Genomic DNA, 17,524 nt, shown 5'->3' with positions numbered 1-17,524 from the left:
TACTGTAGTGTTCTCTCATCATCTTTTTGTTTTTCAGTTTTTGTCTTTATGACTGGAGCATTATAGGAATAGCTGCAGAACATTGTGGTTTTGTCACTTAACATTTACAATTGGTAGCTTGTAATCATAGAGCACTGTAATTACGTTTCAGTCTGGCATTAACATGCATTAAATGGCTAAAATTTCAATGTGTATCTGCATCTCACACATCTCTCCTCTTCTCAGAGCCATCTCTGTACTCCCATAATTTAAGTTATTCATAGTAATGGCGTTCTTTACTGTGGGTTTACTTTATGTTGAAAAAAACGGGTAAAATTAAAGACTACATTTAGTGAAGCCATCCATCAGTTATTAAAACACACATTCACACACCGATGCAAATAAACATACTCAGTCTTAGCAGGTGCAGGCATGTGGGGAGAGAAGATACAACTTTAAGAAACTTGTTGTGCACTCATATACCCACAGATACATGTATACATAGTAAAATGGCATTGGGGAATGACAGAAGAGCTACACCAACCAGCAAATCATATGCAATCTGATATTTAGGTCTAGAAACTCAAATCTATTCTCTGGATGTTCCAGCTTGCAGGGAGCGCTGCTGGAATTGCATTGGCACGCTTTGGCTTCCTCATCCCAGTGTGAATGTGTATGACAGAGGGAGAGCAAGAGAGCAGAATGGAGTAGGCTAAGGGGAGCCAAACAGGCTATTTAGTGGCTCAGTCACATGGGCGTCCACGAGAGGCAGGCAGAGAGGCACACAGAAACACAGACAAGAAAAGCTGTCTCTCAATTCATCTGAAAACACGGAGTCAAGCTGTGAAGATGCTATCACACTCCTGGGTGACACTGGTGTATTTTAGCTGTTACATCAGCTGGTGAGGGAGACACTGAATCATGTTGCACTGGTTACAAATTATAGCCTCCAATCGCTACAACCAGAAAGTCATATTTTACTTGCCCTCTTCATTTGGCCTATCATGAATTGTAATAATAACACATATGTCAAAATGTCTGGAGCTTAAAAATGGTAACGCATCTCTCGAAAATGCCTTGTGGGAGACTCTTGGCTTGTGCAATGGGCAGAGTGTATGCAAGCTGACAGTTCAGGTCGACCATCCAATGGTTTTGTTTAGAATGATTGGTCAGCCTTTTTTGATCCCTGCTGCTGCAACAGATGATGATTTTATTTATTAAAGCAAATCTAGTCCACCAAAATCAAATATAGTAAACAAAAATGAACCTGTTATATTAGCCTGAAAATGTAGATGTGAAATAAAAATGTAAAGTGGTCACATAAATAAAACAGTTGTTCTGTCCAAAGTGTTAATAAAATTAGGAATTACTTATCACTGATATTTATTAACCCCATTTTTTTCTCAACAGCCTTGTTGGTTCTGCTGTAAACATATCTACATCTGCAGTTCCATCATAAATTCTAATGAGTGTGATAGTGTTTATGGTGATAACAGGAATTAATCAGCCTCACTCTTATGTTGTCTGAAGCCATCTCTCTCTTTCATTCGCTCTTTTGTGTACTGTCTTTTCTGCCCCTCCTTCTCACAGTTATTATACTGAGTTATACATCTATAATTATGCATGTTTTTCTGGCCTTCCTGGCAAAAACAGTCCTGACTGCCTTTCTGTATTGCCCACATCCTGTTATTAGACTAAAAATGATTACAACAGAGCAGTTGTATGAATTGCTGTAATGGGATTTTCTGGCTTGCTATGTATAATGTGTGAAGTTTGTATTTTTAGTGTCTTGGCGTAGCACATTTAAGCCTGGACAATGTTAGCCTTGTACAGCCGGAGCCCTATCATGTACTCTCACTTCAGCAAGCTCACAGAAGATTAATTTAAAGTTTGCAGAGCTGTTTTGTATTAGTGTAAATGGAAAACAAAGGCTCTTGTCACCAACTCTATGAGGAGCAACCTTATCAAGCTTAACAAACCTACAGTACATGTGTTTAATTGGTGGTTGCATGTAAATTATTTTAGTTTTGAGCTGGAATTTGACTTTTTTTCAGTTTTAATTTTGACCATATATATATATATATATATGTATATAACATGTATTTTCTGTCTTAATTCATTTTACTGAAATAAAATGCATTAAATCACTCATACTGTATACAGAGCTTTAAAAGGACTTGGTGTCCTTGTAGCTGACATCATTGTTTCCCGCAGTTCCTGTAGCTGTCAGACATCTACTTGTATTTGACACTGTTATTACATAATGTTGCAGTGCTGTATCCACCCTTTGAGATTCATCTTTGTCATGGAGAGCACTAGTGATGCTGAGTAATGGAGGCTCGCTGTCTTAGGGTGACTAACACAATCATCTCTGTCTCTCTTCTCTGCCTCAGATGCTGCTGCTAAGAAAGCCTTCATCACAGAGGTGAGCTCCCATCTGTCCCTGCGAGAATCTGCTCTGTTATCCCCCTTTTTTAGTCCCTTTTTGATTCTCCATACTGATTTCTATTCTTTGGTTTTAGCCATAGTCTAATGACATCCACTAGTCCATGAAGCTTTGAACTGAGAATATTTGTTGATTCATATTCGGCTCAGTTGATCATTTTAGTATTCCTGTCTTTGCTAAGCATTTTGGCCTTAATCCTTATAATTTGGTAAATTACATCCATCTTAGATAGACTACTACACACATAATTCTATAGTTTAATGCCAGTTCAAACAAAAAGCTGAAAGAACATTACTTATAACTGCATGATGAATATTTATGAATAATATCCACTGCAGCTTCCACTGTTTAATATGTTTTTAATAGCACAAACTGTGCTACAGTTTGAGTTTGATTCATTAAGGAAGTTTTGTAAATTAAAGATGCTTAAAAGAGATGAACACCACAAACATCAAAGATTGAATTTGCATTATCATTGTGTCACTTCCCAGTCTTTTAATATTTAAATAGTCAGTGCTAATGAACAGGTGCAACATCCCGCTGTTTCCATAATACAGACATCTGTCTCTGTCTCCGCCTCTCACTCCCTGTGTTATCAGATGCCCTCGTCTTCAGGGCAGCCTGGTCAGGGAAAGAAGATTGGTCACAGAGGGGTGGATGCATCTGGGGAAACTACTTACAAGAAGGTACAACATATTTTTGGTCCCAAACATATGAAGATCTGTGAGTTGATTTTGCATATGAAGACATTATGTTTTTGAGATCAGAGTACAAAATGATGTTTTTTTTGCCAGCGTAATTTGTCACTGAATGTGCCATTTCATGATGTTACTAGACTTTACTGGACCCTCTGTAATTTTATTTATATTGAAAAAAAATGAATGTTTTCAGCCTTTGATTGTCTGATGATTGTGAGGGGGCAAATATTTTACTCACCACGTTTCGCTCTGTCTTCCTCACCCACCTCTGCAGACCACATCCTCAGCCTTGAAAGGTGCCATCCAGCTGGGCATCGGTTACACGGTGGGAAACCTGAGCTCCAAGCCCGAGAGGGATGTGTTGATGCAGGACTTCTATGTGGTGGAGAGCATCTTTTTCCCCAGGTCTGTTCTGTAGACAAACATGCCCCAAAACACTGTTGTGCATTTCAGTGGGAATTAAATGGCATTAATGTGTACATATTGAGCTGGAGTGGATATGTATGATGACTTTTTGTTTATAACCTAGCTGTTGTATGATCACTGGAGAAAAATACGAACCTCATCATTTTATATGTTTTTGTTCCATACTCAAGTGAAGGCAGCAATCTCACTCCAGCCCACCATTTCCCGGACTTCCGCTTTAAAACATACGCTCCCGTTGCTTTCCGCTACTTCAGAGAACTGTTTGGCATCAGGCCAGATGACTACCTGGTAAGAGTTAGCTTTTTATTTACTCATTGTTTTACCAATGTGGTAAGAAACTACATGATATGAGGTGAAATTAATTCATTCACTTTTCAGGTTCTGCTAGTAAATATGCTAAAAACCTCAAATATAGTAACATATCAACTCAAACACCTGTTTTGGTGTCAGAGAGCAACAAAAATTGATTGGTGGTGAAGTGGAAGGAAGGAAAGAGCAGGAAATGATGATTGACAACAGAAAATAAACATGCAGAAAGATCGAAAAGCAGAAGGTGCTCAATAAAGATGAGTCTGTAGAGGACTAGTGAGATAGGAGAGAGCTGAGTGAAAGAATAAGGGAGATAAACTATGGGATGGCACAAGAGAGGGCAAAGGGGGGAACAGAATATGAGTGAGTAGAGGGAAGGAAAGTCTGCATCGTCTTTCTTCATCAACCCTAAGGCTGCATAGTCAGTGTTTGTGCATGTCCCGTGTGCTCTCATTAACTTAGTCTACGAGAATCACTTTTAACACACAGCTTTTAAGGTGAACCTGAATCTCGGAGTGGAGTTCATGCTTTCTACCTGAGTTTGAATGCAGACTGGCCACCAAGCCCATTTAAACATTTCCCTCTTCCTTATGTTCGTCTGTGTTTTGATGTGACAAAAAGGTATAACATTTATTGTCAGCCTTTTTTTTGAAAACAAAGCCATTAACCGATGATAGGTGGGGGCAGCTTTACCTCTTATAAAAAAGACGCTGGTTATTACTTGCTTTTAGGCTGTGGAGATAAAGGGAGATAATGGGTTGATTAGCAGAGCTAAAGCCAAGCTACATAACATCGGCAGCAGTCTGATGGAGGAGGAGTCTAATTTAAAGCTATCATTATTTGACATCTTAATGTGCATGTGCTCCTCTGTTCTATTGTTCTTCCTCACTCCTTTTGCTTCTCACTCCCCCACAGGCTATTTCATGTTTATTTTCTGCATATAATTCTGCCAGAATGTGAATTTATGTGTCTCTGCATATGCCTACATGCTTTGTCTGCTTCTATTTGTTTTATCGCATTGATCTTGGGCTGTATTTCATAATAAATGTTTTATTTCAGCATGCTGTGTTTGATAACCAGTGGTTTTGAAATTATGTCATTTTATATCAAAGAGGGCTGTAGTCATAATATCATACCTAATAATATGCAAGAAGTTATGAATTATGAACCCCCCCACCCCCACTCACCGCCACCACGCCACCCAAATCTCCACAGCTTTCTTCCTGCCATAAAAATGACCCAGCCTGCTAATGACATTTACATTTTTACTAGTAAATAAAGTTAATCTGCATAATACAGATCAAGCTGTTTATGTGGATTCCTCTGAGAACTATTTGTTATATATTTTCTACAGAGAAAAAACTAAATATGCCCCTAAACATTACATTACACTGTAAGAGCCTATTTTTGAGCTGTTCTTTTGTTCTTTCTTTTCTAAATTAGATTCCGATAAATAAATCATAAATAATGAGCACAGACAGGTTTCCTGGAAAAGGCAGGAAAAGTTGGTGTTCTATTGTTCCTTAAATAACAAAACAATGCAAGAGACCGAGAGGTATGCCTGCCCATGGGAGCATCTTTTGTGTGTGACGTCAAACTGGATTGCTTTATGTGGAACAGATTTCCAGACACTAGACTCTATACGCTCAGATGGTAGTTTGTTAGGTTGAAAGTATGATATTAATATTTTTTTGGATTAAGGAAATCAAAAAATACTCTGTAAATAGCACAATTTTTTGACATTGTCACGTTTCATACAAGCATGTAGGGTTTTGTATAAATGTTGTAATTAAGGAGCACTGGCAAATCCCCAGTGTCTAATCTTATTTTTTCCTAATTTTGATTTCTGTTTCTTTGTGCGTCTCTGTGTGCGTTTGCAGTACTCTCTCTGTAATGAGCCCCTGATTGAGCTGTCCAATCCAGGAGCGAGTGGCTCGGTCTTTTACCTTACGAAGGATGACGAGTTCATCATCAAGACTGTAATGCACAAGGAGGCTGAATTCTTACAGAAACTGTTGCCTGGATATTACATGGTAAATACAGACTGTGTTTGTGTGTGTGTGTGCGTGTGTGTGTGCGTGCGTGTGCGTGCGTGCGATTGGGAATGAGATACACTTTGACAGGTTATCTAAAATGTGAATAATTTGAAAAAGCTTCTCAACAGAGTAGAAACACCATGGCAGAGTGTTATGTTAAAGTTAGATTAAACCAAATGCTGTATCAGAAGAGCTGCCACTACATTTCAGCTGTATTGACATTTAAAATATTTTTTACTAGGTCTTGGCAAATAATATTGCTCATAGAACATAGATTCATACACTGGGGGGAAGAGGCCAATGCACACATGCCTCGCCCACACTTTTACTTAAATGCTAAGCTCTCCTAATGTTCTTATTACAGTGATATTTTTTTAGATCTCAGCTTTATGTAAAACCCCGGAAATCTCTCCTCCAAGTGTCACGTCCTTTTCATATAAAGCAAACATAACAGCTCCATCATCTCTGAATCCTCAGGCCATGCAGTTTCATAAGAGACTGGCCTCTGTTTTCAGTAGCTGGATGTACTGTACTTAAGCCTAACAGAGCATGACTTGCACCAACAGTGCCCCCTTCTCTGCAGTCTGCAGGCTCATTCTGAATGAACTTAACCAGCAATAGCGCCATGTATGTCCATGATACTGATCCACCCTCACGAGGCTTGCGGCCATCAGCCTTGTGTTTATTCATGTGCTGGCAGCCATGGCCAAAGACTACAGCAGGAATCTATTTCATCATTTTGGGACATTAAAGGCTCAGCACATTTACCGTGACCTTTTCCATCGTTTGGTTTGTACTCTGGAGCATTTTTGTAGGTGTAATTGGTCTAATAAAGCTTTTTAATTAAAGTACAGAGATTCATGCTTAAGAAAGATGGCTGTAACCTGAGGTCAGAGCAAGTGGACTGAGGAAAATAGAGAAAAACCTATTAGAGTGGCAAATCAAACCTATGCCAAGGCAAACAAAAGCACAAAAAAACACATATAGGTGGACACAGATTTATAGACTCGCAGAAACAACAATCTAGAGATGTAGTGAGTGAAATAACAGCAAGACTGTGTACGATCAGATCTGTTTGCAGCTAAGAGAAAACGGACAACACGCAGGCAGTCATGGTGCACTTGTCGTCCACAGCTGACTGGCTGATGGTGGTGGACTGGGCGAGGAGTCTGGCTCTTGGTAGTGTGGAGATCAATCCACTGCTGCCATTTCTCTCCTTTCTTTGTATTTGCCCTTCTCACTTGTCATTATATTCCTGCTGCTATGGTGTAATTTTTTTTTCATCTCTCACTCTGACGCGTGTTTTAATTTAACCTTTCTCCTGCCTTCTTTCCTGCTCATTTTTGTTTTCCACCTCCCTGCTCTCCCTCACGTGTCGGTTTTGTTCTGCCCTCTTAACACTGACAGAAGGGTCATGTGTTGCTGACGGCACAGTGTGTTCTTTCTCTCTTTCTCCATCTTTTTGCTGCTCTCTCTAGCAGTGGCTCTCAGCTGAAGGACATTCACCAAGCGCCTCACAAATGCTGAGCCTTTTATCTACAGTTCCATATTCACCCTTCATCTCTGTTCTTCTTTCTTCCTCCTCTTGTAGCAATTTCTACTCCTGGATTCTGTGCATTATTACTGTATGGACCACAGTGCTCTCTTTCGCTCGCTCCTGCTCTCATTTCTCTAATGGGACTAAGCTGGCTCAGATCCCAGGGTCAAAGCAGGTTTTTAACTGAACACCCATCCTGACTAACCTCATTTGGTTGGATTGACTACTGAAATATTCAGCACAGATTGGTGATAAAGGAGAGAGCCTTGTATTAAGGCAATGGAAAAAATGGAAAAAATACTCTTTTAAACATTCATCGATGTTTATCTTAGCTTTGTTATTGCATTTGGACAGACTGGACAGAATTGTTATTACACTTTAAGTCTGATGGTCATTTATCTTACAGTAGCACTGTGAGAACAGTCGTGATTTGTGATTTGTGCTCTGTGTTATTTAATCGATTCTGGTGCAACCACGTGATAAATGTGTAGTCACATTGTGTCTACACTAAATTAGCTTTTTGCAGAACACTATTTATTGAAACTATTTATTGCTCATGTATTTTAAATCCCGTGAAGTGAAAAATGCCTCTTTTGTGTTGTTACCTTGTTACCTTGAGTTCTTGGGTTTTGTGTTGCATGCCAAAAAATTCCACATGCTTTCTATCAAAACCTCAATCTTCCTGTTCCTGAAAAAAGCCACAAGCAATTTTTTTTGTCACATCTCTCCCTCAGGTAAAAACCTAATATTTTAAAATGTGATTGTATTGGTGATCCATCAGTCTCCCCTCATAAATCTCAGTAAAATTCCCCCTTCCGTTGTTTCGTCCTGCCTCAGCATCCTGTCACAGCACAGCAACACATAAAACCTTTAAAGATTTTTTTACCTCTCCCTCTTTTATTTTACTCTTCTCCAGAACTTGAATCAGAACCCTCGTACTTTGCTGCCCAAGTTCTTCGGCCTGTACTGTGTCCAGTCAGGCGGGAAGAACATCCGCATGGTGGTGATGAACAATGTCCTGCCCCGTGTGGTTCGCATGCACCTCAAATACGACCTGAAGGGCTCCACCTACAAGAGGAGAGCATCCAAGAAGGAGAGGGAGAAGGCCAAACCCACTTTCAAAGATCTGGACTTCATGCAAGACCTGCAAGATGGACTGATGCTGGACCAGGACACTTACAATGCGTTGGTGAAAACCCTTCAGAGAGACTGCTTGGTAAGACGGAGAGGAGAGAATACAGTACAGCCGCTACATGAAGACTGTCCACTCGCTGCACTTCTTTTGTTCTGTTAGATAGACACAAGAGAGATGTGGCAGAATAGAGGGAGGACAAGCTTAGCAAGTTTACTGATTCTGAAGGAGGATCCATACAATACCTTAATCAATAGTCTTCAGAGAGAGGGGAGATCCTAGGCAGTAACTGTTAGAGGGAGGTTTGGAAGTCATAAAGTGATGCTACAATGCCACGATGTAAAGCAAGAGAAAAAGTAACATTAAGTCACGTGAAGAAAATGAAGAAGAGTTAGAAAGAACAGGATACTCGTGCTGCCCTGATCAATAAGAGAGGATCATGGATGGCAGAGGAAGATGGGAGAGGAGAGGAAAGAAAGAGAAAACTCCTTTTTATGAGAGTATTTGGTGTTCCCAGCATACCATAAATTAGATCTTTGTTATGAGCAAGAGATTTAACAAGGTGTCTGGTCTGGTAGCAGGCCTGGCCTTTCTCTTATAAATCACTGTCTGATGTTTACTTTTATCGAGCGGGTGCTTTGGAGGGAGTGTATACTCACACACTAACCATCTTATACATTGTTGTTATTGCGTGCTTGCTTGTCCGTCACTGTGTCACATCCATGGCATTACAGAGTTATAGGTCTCATTCTGTCTGGTGCCAACACTGTTAGACACATCAGACACAAGCTTTTATCCAGATTTATATGTCCCCCATCTGTTAGTTACTGCACCATAATATCTGCTCATTTGCTCAGGTGCTGGAAAGTTTTAAGATTATGGACTACAGCCTGCTGCTCGGGGTTCACAACATGGACCAGGCGGAGAGGGAGAGGCAGATGGAGGGCTCCCAGGGCGGCAGTGATGAGAAGAGGCCTGTGGCCCAGCAGAAGGCCTTGTACTCCACAGCCATGGAGTCCATCCAGGGAGGAGCCACTTGTGGAGGGTCCATTGACACTGATGAGACGTGAGTTTAGCCAGAGACAGAAGAGTTTGGTGAAAAATGTCCCACATGTCCACTTCCACACCATAATAATTTCCATTTCAGTTTTATTGTCTTTTCATTTCAGGATGGGTGGTATCCCAGCTGTTAATGGGAAAGGAGAGAGACTTCTTCTCTACATTGGAATCATCGACATCCTGCAGTCCTACAGGTGATCAACACAAAAATGGTGACTCTGTGGCTATAAGTCAAATAAATGCATGTACATTCTGTGCATACACAGTTTGTTAAACTTCTCATTGTTTCTGCAGGCTAATCAAAAAACTGGAGCACACATGGAAAGCACTGGTTCATGACGGGGTGAGTTTATAAATAGCAAATCTGCTGGAGGAGCAGGAGATATAATGCATACACAGGCATTCAGCAAAAGTACTTTGGTACTTCATGAATATCATTTTGTGTCATCATCATCATACCATTCAGATATTATTGACATGTGTGGCTTTAGAGTGCACAACTGTTACATGTAGCTTATACCACATTTGATGAGCTGTAGCCTCATGCTTTATTTGTCAGCAAACCTTTGTGTCTGTGAGGTGCAGGTTGTCAGTTCTGGCACCTCTCCTGTCTCGTCTGTGCATCTCTTGTCTCTTCCTGTGAATATTTTCCTGGTTTGCTAGCTCAGCCCTTCACAAGGTTGTGGAAGAAGTCACAACAAGCAGGTCCTTTTAGAAATAATGATGCCTGTGGGCGTGTTTGAGTATCTCACCTTATTAGAATCCAGCTTCAGGTGTGGGTTGCTTAAAATTTCAATTATTAGCCTGTCACCAGTCACATAAATCTTTTGTGGAGCAAATATTTGAATATTACTGTATATTCCTATGTTCTTCCTCATGAAGATTAGGAGTAAATCACCTTTGTTAGCAGTCAGCGTTTGTCAAAGATATTGAGTAAAACAGGTTCGAAAGTGTTGAATCTAATCAGTTTCTGTGTCGTAAAAAAAACAAATGCTTTTAATATTTTATTTGTGCTGGTTGAGTGTGTGGGCATCAAAATGCAGCATTAAATATTTTAATATCAATAAATCATGACCACATTCATTTACAGACATAAGTTCACTTCACAAACAAATAAGACCAGAGCCATGAGGACTGGCAGATCCTACTAGCCTACACATTGTGTCCTGCCAGGTTTGATTCCAGTGGAAAATTGCCACAGTAAATCACTTATTGACTCGAGTGATTTTGATGAACAGCACAAAACAGAAAGACAAGGTCACTCTTGAATAAATGTTGCTAAAGCTTTCAAAGCAAAGAAGCAAAAGGATGACTGAAAAATTATTGTCCAAGCTATCACGTCCTGTCAATGCAATATTTAACTGTATTGTACACTGTCTGACTGACTGATATAAAATTGACTTTGTTGCTGTGACTTTTGTAGATATATGGAGTTTGATTGACAGTGTATACTCTCAGGAGTGGCATGAATGCTCTTACTTTCTCTGTTCGATTACCTGGAGATCACACAGCTCTGAGGCACCTCAAACCTTTTCATTCTCTTGGGATTTTACTCTGTACAACATCAGCAGTCTGCTGTCACGACAGAATCTGCCCTATCGATCTCTCCCTCCTCACTCCACTCTCCTTGTGTTAAACACGCTCGTACACAAGATTTGTGTGTGGGAGAGAAAGCGACCCAGTAACAGCCTCCTGTGCGTCACTGCTGATGATGATAATGGATGTTCCACACTCTCTCTGTGTTACATACAGTTGGCTTAGATATGTGATGTCAAAGATGTTACTCATAGTGAGCTGCAGTGCAAAAAGATATTAATAACTGTAGAGAAGAGCTGCTGTCCCTTCACCTCCTCATTCTACTCCACACTTGCTTTTCTCCATCAGTCTAAACCAAACACCAAGTGTCATCTGTCAGTCTGCTGGCACCATGATCTCAATCTGCTGCATTATAAATAATGAAGAGATGTGTCTATAGCCTGGTCTGACTGTGTCCCTGTTGTTTGTGTTGCTCTGTTGTTGCTCTGTCTGGTGATTTGACCCAGAGAAAAGAATTACTGAAATGGGACACTGGGGAACTGACAGACAGTTTAAGCTACTTTAGGCACCGGGTTGATCATTTTATCCATGCGCTCTTTGTCTCATTAATCTCTCCATCTCTCCCTCAGGACACTGTATCGGTCCACCGGCCTGGATTCTATGCTGATAGGTTCTTCAAATTCATGAGCAATACGGTTTTCAAGAAGAGTTCCTGTGAGTTCAGTTTATGTCAAGACACTGCCTTACATAGTCAAATGGAGCTGTGCGGGCAGAGGCACAGACACAGATGGCAGATGCCATGCCTAACTGCCTTATTATGTGTTTCATTCTTGTGCAGCTTTTTTAACTTTAAGTTTTTAAACAGTAGAACACACAGACTTTAAAATACATTGTGATTTCCTGCAGAATCTTCAACAAACATCCACTAGAGAAGGTTTTGTTGGATAAAAGATGTAATTAGCTAAAAGTAGACTTTTTATTCAAAGAGCACAACATACAGTACCTTTTTTCACGTTTTCTCAAGTTAATGTGTCATCGTCCATCGTTTCTCAGCCCTGAAGTCATCTCCATCTAAGAAGGGCCGTGTGTCGTTGACTGTGCCTAAGTGTGCTGGTCCTGGTGCAGCCTGGTCAGCCAGCCAGCTGCCTTCTGAAAGAGACGAGAACATCTACGATCTCAGAGGAGCTCGCAGCTTCCCAACACTGGAGGATGAGGGTACATGACAACTGTACATAGTGTGCAATGTAGTGCAATGCATCTTCCTAGCCATCAGTTAACTGATGTGGCTTGTTGCCATGGGAAACAAAGGAAAGCACTTTTGAAGACATAAAATAAGAAAAGAAAATTATGAAGCTCTAGCTCCCTCAAAGATTAATATTGATGGGTTTGTTTGTTTCTCCACCAGGACGACCAGATCTTCTTCCATGTACTCCTCCATCATTTGAAGAAGCCACCACTGCGTCAATCGCTACGACTCTCTCCTCCACAACTTCTCTGTCAATCCCTGAGAGATCCCCATCAGACACAGCAGAGCACCCCCGCTACAGGTGAAAACATTCGATCTAGTATTTAGTAATATTGTTTTGTATTAAACACAATATATTGACAGTCCCACTTGGCTAACAAGCAATGTTCTCTTTCATTTATCACTGTTTTTATTTTGTGTTAACAGGTCTTGTTTCCACAATATTGCATCCTTCTTTTGTTGAGTCAATCTGACTAAAAACCCCTTAAAAGCCCCATTATGGTGTCAGTAGTTACTCACATGAACATTTTAACAATCACAGCTGCTTTATGGAGTATTTGCTGCAGTACACATACACGCCTTGCACTGACACTGTGTCCTCTGTCTCTAGGAGGCACACCCAGTCTCTCAGCCATGACACGAGGTGAGTGAGGACCCTGGGTACTGTTTTCACTTCATAAACCTTTTTTTTAAACAGGATTAACTCAGCTGTTTTTATAATGCTTTGAGGCTTGCAAACGCTGTGTTTTCACAGCATTACACATGGCAGGGTGTGGTGGGAGGGTAGAAGAGAAATGTGAGGTCAGCCTGTTGGTCGTTGTGGCTATATGAGTAGGCCCATTCTTCTTGAAGCTAAAGTGTGGTTGTGGGTGTTTTTTACACATCATTTATTGTGTGTGTGTGTGTGTGTTTGTCTTTCAGGACCCAAGAGGAGCTGCGTGTGCGTGAGGAGGATCAGCAGACCATCACTGTGGAAGTGGAGTTGAAGAGACACGACAGTGAACCCACCATCTCCATCCCACAGCCCTCGCCTGATACCAGGTACAACAGACTCCATGTAGAGCCATGGACGTTTGAGTGGTCCAACTTCAACTTAGCTTTAACAAATTGTTTAAAAGTTTTTTGGATTTTTAGATTTTTTGGATTTTTAGAAAGCATCAAGTACTTCACAAGAAAAAAACCAAACAACACCATTTATTTAACTCACTCCCAGCTATGCAACTTTCCATTATTCCAACATACATCAAAGAGGCACTACATAATAAAAATGAGGCACACAGCTCTGTGCCCTTTTCACAGCCATGTAAACAAAGACAAAAAGCATCAGCTCCCAGTAAGCATATGACCCCAATAGATAATAAATAAGCTGCAGAGCTGCAATGAGTCCTCCATGACCCCAATCATTAATATGAGTCAGTTTGACACAGCACTATAAATAACTTGTTGCCAGTGTCTCACCTGGGCTCAGCCAGCTGTCAGATTAGCACACCTCACCTGTGTCATACACACACAGTTCTAACATGGTACATAGATAAACACTGAAAGCAGCTTGACCCCCTTGTTTCAGTATGACCAAGGTTTTCGAGATAAATATTGCAGGCACTAAGGAGAGCAGGCGTCTCCTCTACGCCTCTACATGTATTGCACTATAATTAGGTCATGAGAGTGTGCACACATGCATATAAATTTGTGCAGCATGTGAGTTTATTTTTTTAAAATGGGGTAACAGTGCAATGCAGAGATGGGGCCAAAAGAGCTCTGACATAGGGGAACCAGCCAGTAGAAGTAGGGCAGTGGGGCGGGAAGCCTGTGGGCCTGAGGCTGCTCCCACAAAGCTGGAATGACCTGACACTTTGCCAAGCTTTGTATAACCCAGTTTTTAATTAGTAAATGTTTAGAGTTTAGGCATTTTAGCTTTATATGAAAATAGAACTACATTTGAATAATAAAATAGCAGGAGAAACATAACTCTGGAAAACACATCATCACACTCTAAACAGCAGAAGCAGACAGGTGATGTGATGCGCTGGCAGTGGGGCTCATGTTTATGCTGAGGTGGGGTCAGTGAGGATCATTGTGTGTGGTTGCCAAGCGGAACCAATTGAAAAATTGTGTCTGATGCTGAAAAGGCAGTGGCTAGACATATGGCCTGGGGGTCTGGAAGGCGCTGGCAGGAGAAGAGAAGCGGGGCAGTGAGAGCAGCTGAGACAGTGACAGGACTCAATTAACCATCTGATTCTGCTGAGCTGTCCCTAATTCACCTGCATCTGTAGAAGTGGTTATATTGGAGAGTGAAGAGGGTGATGAAGCAGAGAAAAGGGAAAGGGGCAGTTGACTGGAAGACGAGGTGAGTAGACAAAGCAATGTGTGAAGAAAGGGAGAGAAGAAACAGTAGATCTGGAAAAGATAGAGAAATAACATAATCAGCACTAAAAGCTGGGAAGCTTGATAATACCTCCTATATATTGTGTAGGGTGGGTTTATAAAGATATATCTAGATGAAATGGGAGATGGGATGAAAAAGACATTCTGCATGGCAACCAGCATCTTACCACACTCATTTATTCATTTATCCAGTCAGTTCCTTCTCTGAGATGCCAGCTTGGATTTTGTGCATCAGTAGCCAACTGCTGTGGTTTTTTTCTCTAGTGGAGCTAAGCTCAAACACAGAAGCTGAGATCACAATGTGGATGTGCCTAAATCCTTTCTAATAGCTGATGATCTGGCCAGGAACAATGAAGGATTGTGGCAGTACACAACCAGCTAGTAAATCTTTGAGCTTAAGCAGCTAAACCAGAAGCACCCACACACACAGCTGTTGAATTTTCTCTGATAGCTCGGTCCTGTTTCTCTAGGTAGCTGCAGGAAAGTGGCTTGTGGCAAGTGACCCAATTAATGGCTCTTTTTGTTGGCACCTGCTCTGTGTGTAGCCAGGTGGTTTCCTTTGTTCCTTAACTATATGGAGCTTTTGTAAGAATGACTTATATCATAATATTATAAAAGTAGCCAACAAAAAAGACAAAGGAGAATTGATGGGGATATGCAGAGAAACAGACATGAGGATATTGCACCTGGTAAAAGGCACAGGTGTAGCAGCAGCAGTGGTTGTGATGTACAAAAGGTTTAATTCAATCACATAGGCATGATACACAGTTACAGTTTGGCAGGTTATTGTAATTTCTGATGTCCATCTTGACTGAACAACTACAGGAGTATTTACATCCATGGGTATATTGCAAACAGTAATTGCTTATAACTAATTCTGCTACTTCTAATGGCCCCAGTTTGTCTTGGTCTTGTTTTGCAAGTACCCAACAGTGTCAGACCTTGAAAACTGCTGCTCCACCCTAATTGTAAACAGTCCTACTTCTGCCTTTCCACAGAGACGTTCATGACGCAGCAGGTGCTGGGGCTCCTGATGCTGCAGCAGCACCCTCAAGCTCTCCATCAGCTCCTGAAGTAGACTTCCTCTTCTCCCCTGCTGCAGCCACTCCCTCCTCTCCTGGGGCAGTTGAAGAAGCCCTGTCCAGTCCAAAAGTAGTGGTGGTAGAGGCTGACAGTGCCAGCCAGGTGTCTGGGTCAGGGTGCACCAGCCAGGCTTCAGTCGATGATGACGATGACGTGCCAATCACAGATATCTACTTTGTAAGGGAAATCCCCTTACACACTCACACATAAACACACGTGTCCTCACACATTCACATGCTTTTAGAAACTGTTCCTGAGAAGACATCTCAGATTAGGACCAACACTCACTTTTCATTTTTTTGAGTTTGACATATTTGTGTAATCACAAAATTATAATTTAAATGTAGTCAGTTTTGGTGTATTTATACTTGTAAAGTCAAAAGACTGCGATGTGTGATGCTCTCCTACAGAGATGTTGACACAAGGACTACAGAAAGCAGGTGAAAACTCAGGCTGGTAGGGAAATAAGAGTTTGTGCAGTTACTGCTTGCAGTGTGTGATGCATTCATTCAAAGTAAAGTTTGACATTTTGGAGACTATACTTATTTGCTTGAGATAAATGAGAAGATGAATACCTAGTTCCTGTCTTAAGCAAATCTAACTGGTACTTGCTGTAGCTTCATATTTATGTCGCATAGACATGAGAGCGATATCAGTCCTGTTATCCAACACTCAGCATAAAAAACAAATAAGTGTATTTCCCCAAATGTTGATCTCTTCCCTTAAACACAGTGTATTGCAGTGTGCATTAAGATTTGTGTTTGCTTAATGATAATTGCATGTGGTGTCTTCACTGTGAGTCACAGACACACTCAATAGCTCATTTTATCGACATAACAGCTGAAACTCTTGTAGTTCGTGTGTTAAATTTGCAGGATTGTCTTACTAAAATCAAACGGCTACCATCTGCTCGTGTTGTCTTGGCAGGTCTAAATGTGCCCAGAAGCACAGCTATAAATTAATGTATGTGGTGGAGCATGAAGCCAGTGATCAAAGCTACAGATAGGAACGCTCCCACCAGGTCGCAGACCTACTGGGTGTCCCTAGCTCAGAAATCAAACGCCCTGTAATATAGCATGAGGCATCCTGATGGCTAACAGATTAGTCAGGGAAATCCCTCAGTTATTTAACAATCTGACCAGCTCTGGCTGTTGCCCAGTTTATGCTTCAAAAGGAGGAGATACACTCCCTGTACACAGCAGCAGCAGGGGTCTGCAGCACTGCATGAGTCAAAGTGACACTCTGCCCATCATGAAGTGTAACTACAGAAACACACCCCAGGCAGTGTGATCACAAGTCGCCTCCGTGGAGTGGCCAAGCCTGCTATTAACATCCAGACTTAACTGTGAAAACCACACAGTCATATATTAAACCAATACACTCATATTAGCCATCCGGCAGCTCAGTCAGCCAACTCACCATCTGATCATCTTTTGTGCTTGCCGTCTTTTTCTGCTATCTCCGCCATCCATCGTCATTTCCCCGCTGTGACATCCCACACAGATCAGATTCCTGCTTTTTCCACTGATGATGCCTCAGGTGCTGGTTCACACAATTCACATAGAAGAGCAGGACCCACTGGACAGAAATGTTATCATTATCCCTTCTATTTCACTGAGATTGTACCTTGTAAGTAGTTTCAGCTAACAGAA

At 41.2% G+C, this 17,524-nt stretch overlaps 1 protein-coding gene across 2 annotated transcripts in view; it reads left to right on the top strand.

The window, feature by feature from the left end:
- pip5k1ca (phosphatidylinositol-4-phosphate 5-kinase, type I, gamma a) overlaps positions 1–17,524 on the top strand; it is a 35,545-nt gene that overhangs the window by 11,656 nt on the left and 6,365 nt on the right. For both annotated transcript variants that reach the window (XM_026304708.1, XM_026304707.1), the window contains exons 2-16: positions 2,373–2,404; positions 3,025–3,111; positions 3,398–3,528; positions 3,720–3,837; positions 5,739–5,891; positions 8,348–8,647; positions 9,421–9,629; positions 9,733–9,816; positions 9,917–9,965; positions 11,788–11,872; positions 12,212–12,373; positions 12,564–12,705; positions 13,015–13,047; positions 13,326–13,445; positions 15,788–16,049. In XM_026304708.1, coding sequence (XP_026160493.1) covers positions 2,373–2,404; positions 3,025–3,111; positions 3,398–3,528; positions 3,720–3,837; positions 5,739–5,891; positions 8,348–8,647; positions 9,421–9,629; positions 9,733–9,816; positions 9,917–9,965; positions 11,788–11,872; positions 12,212–12,373; positions 12,564–12,705; positions 13,015–13,047; positions 13,326–13,445; positions 15,788–16,049 — 1,967 coding nt within the window. The remainder of the gene's footprint in view (positions 1–2,372; positions 2,405–3,024; positions 3,112–3,397; positions 3,529–3,719; positions 3,838–5,738; positions 5,892–8,347; positions 8,648–9,420; positions 9,630–9,732; positions 9,817–9,916; positions 9,966–11,787; positions 11,873–12,211; positions 12,374–12,563; positions 12,706–13,014; positions 13,048–13,325; positions 13,446–15,787; positions 16,050–17,524) is intronic.

The sequence above is a fragment of the Mastacembelus armatus genome, chromosome 4, assembly GCF_900324485.2.
Source record: "Mastacembelus armatus chromosome 4, fMasArm1.2, whole genome shotgun sequence".
Taxonomy (NCBI): domain Eukaryota; kingdom Metazoa; phylum Chordata; class Actinopteri; order Synbranchiformes; family Mastacembelidae; genus Mastacembelus; species Mastacembelus armatus.
The sequence above is the reverse complement of the archived record's forward strand: the minus strand, read 5'-3'. Positions and strand labels throughout refer to the sequence as shown.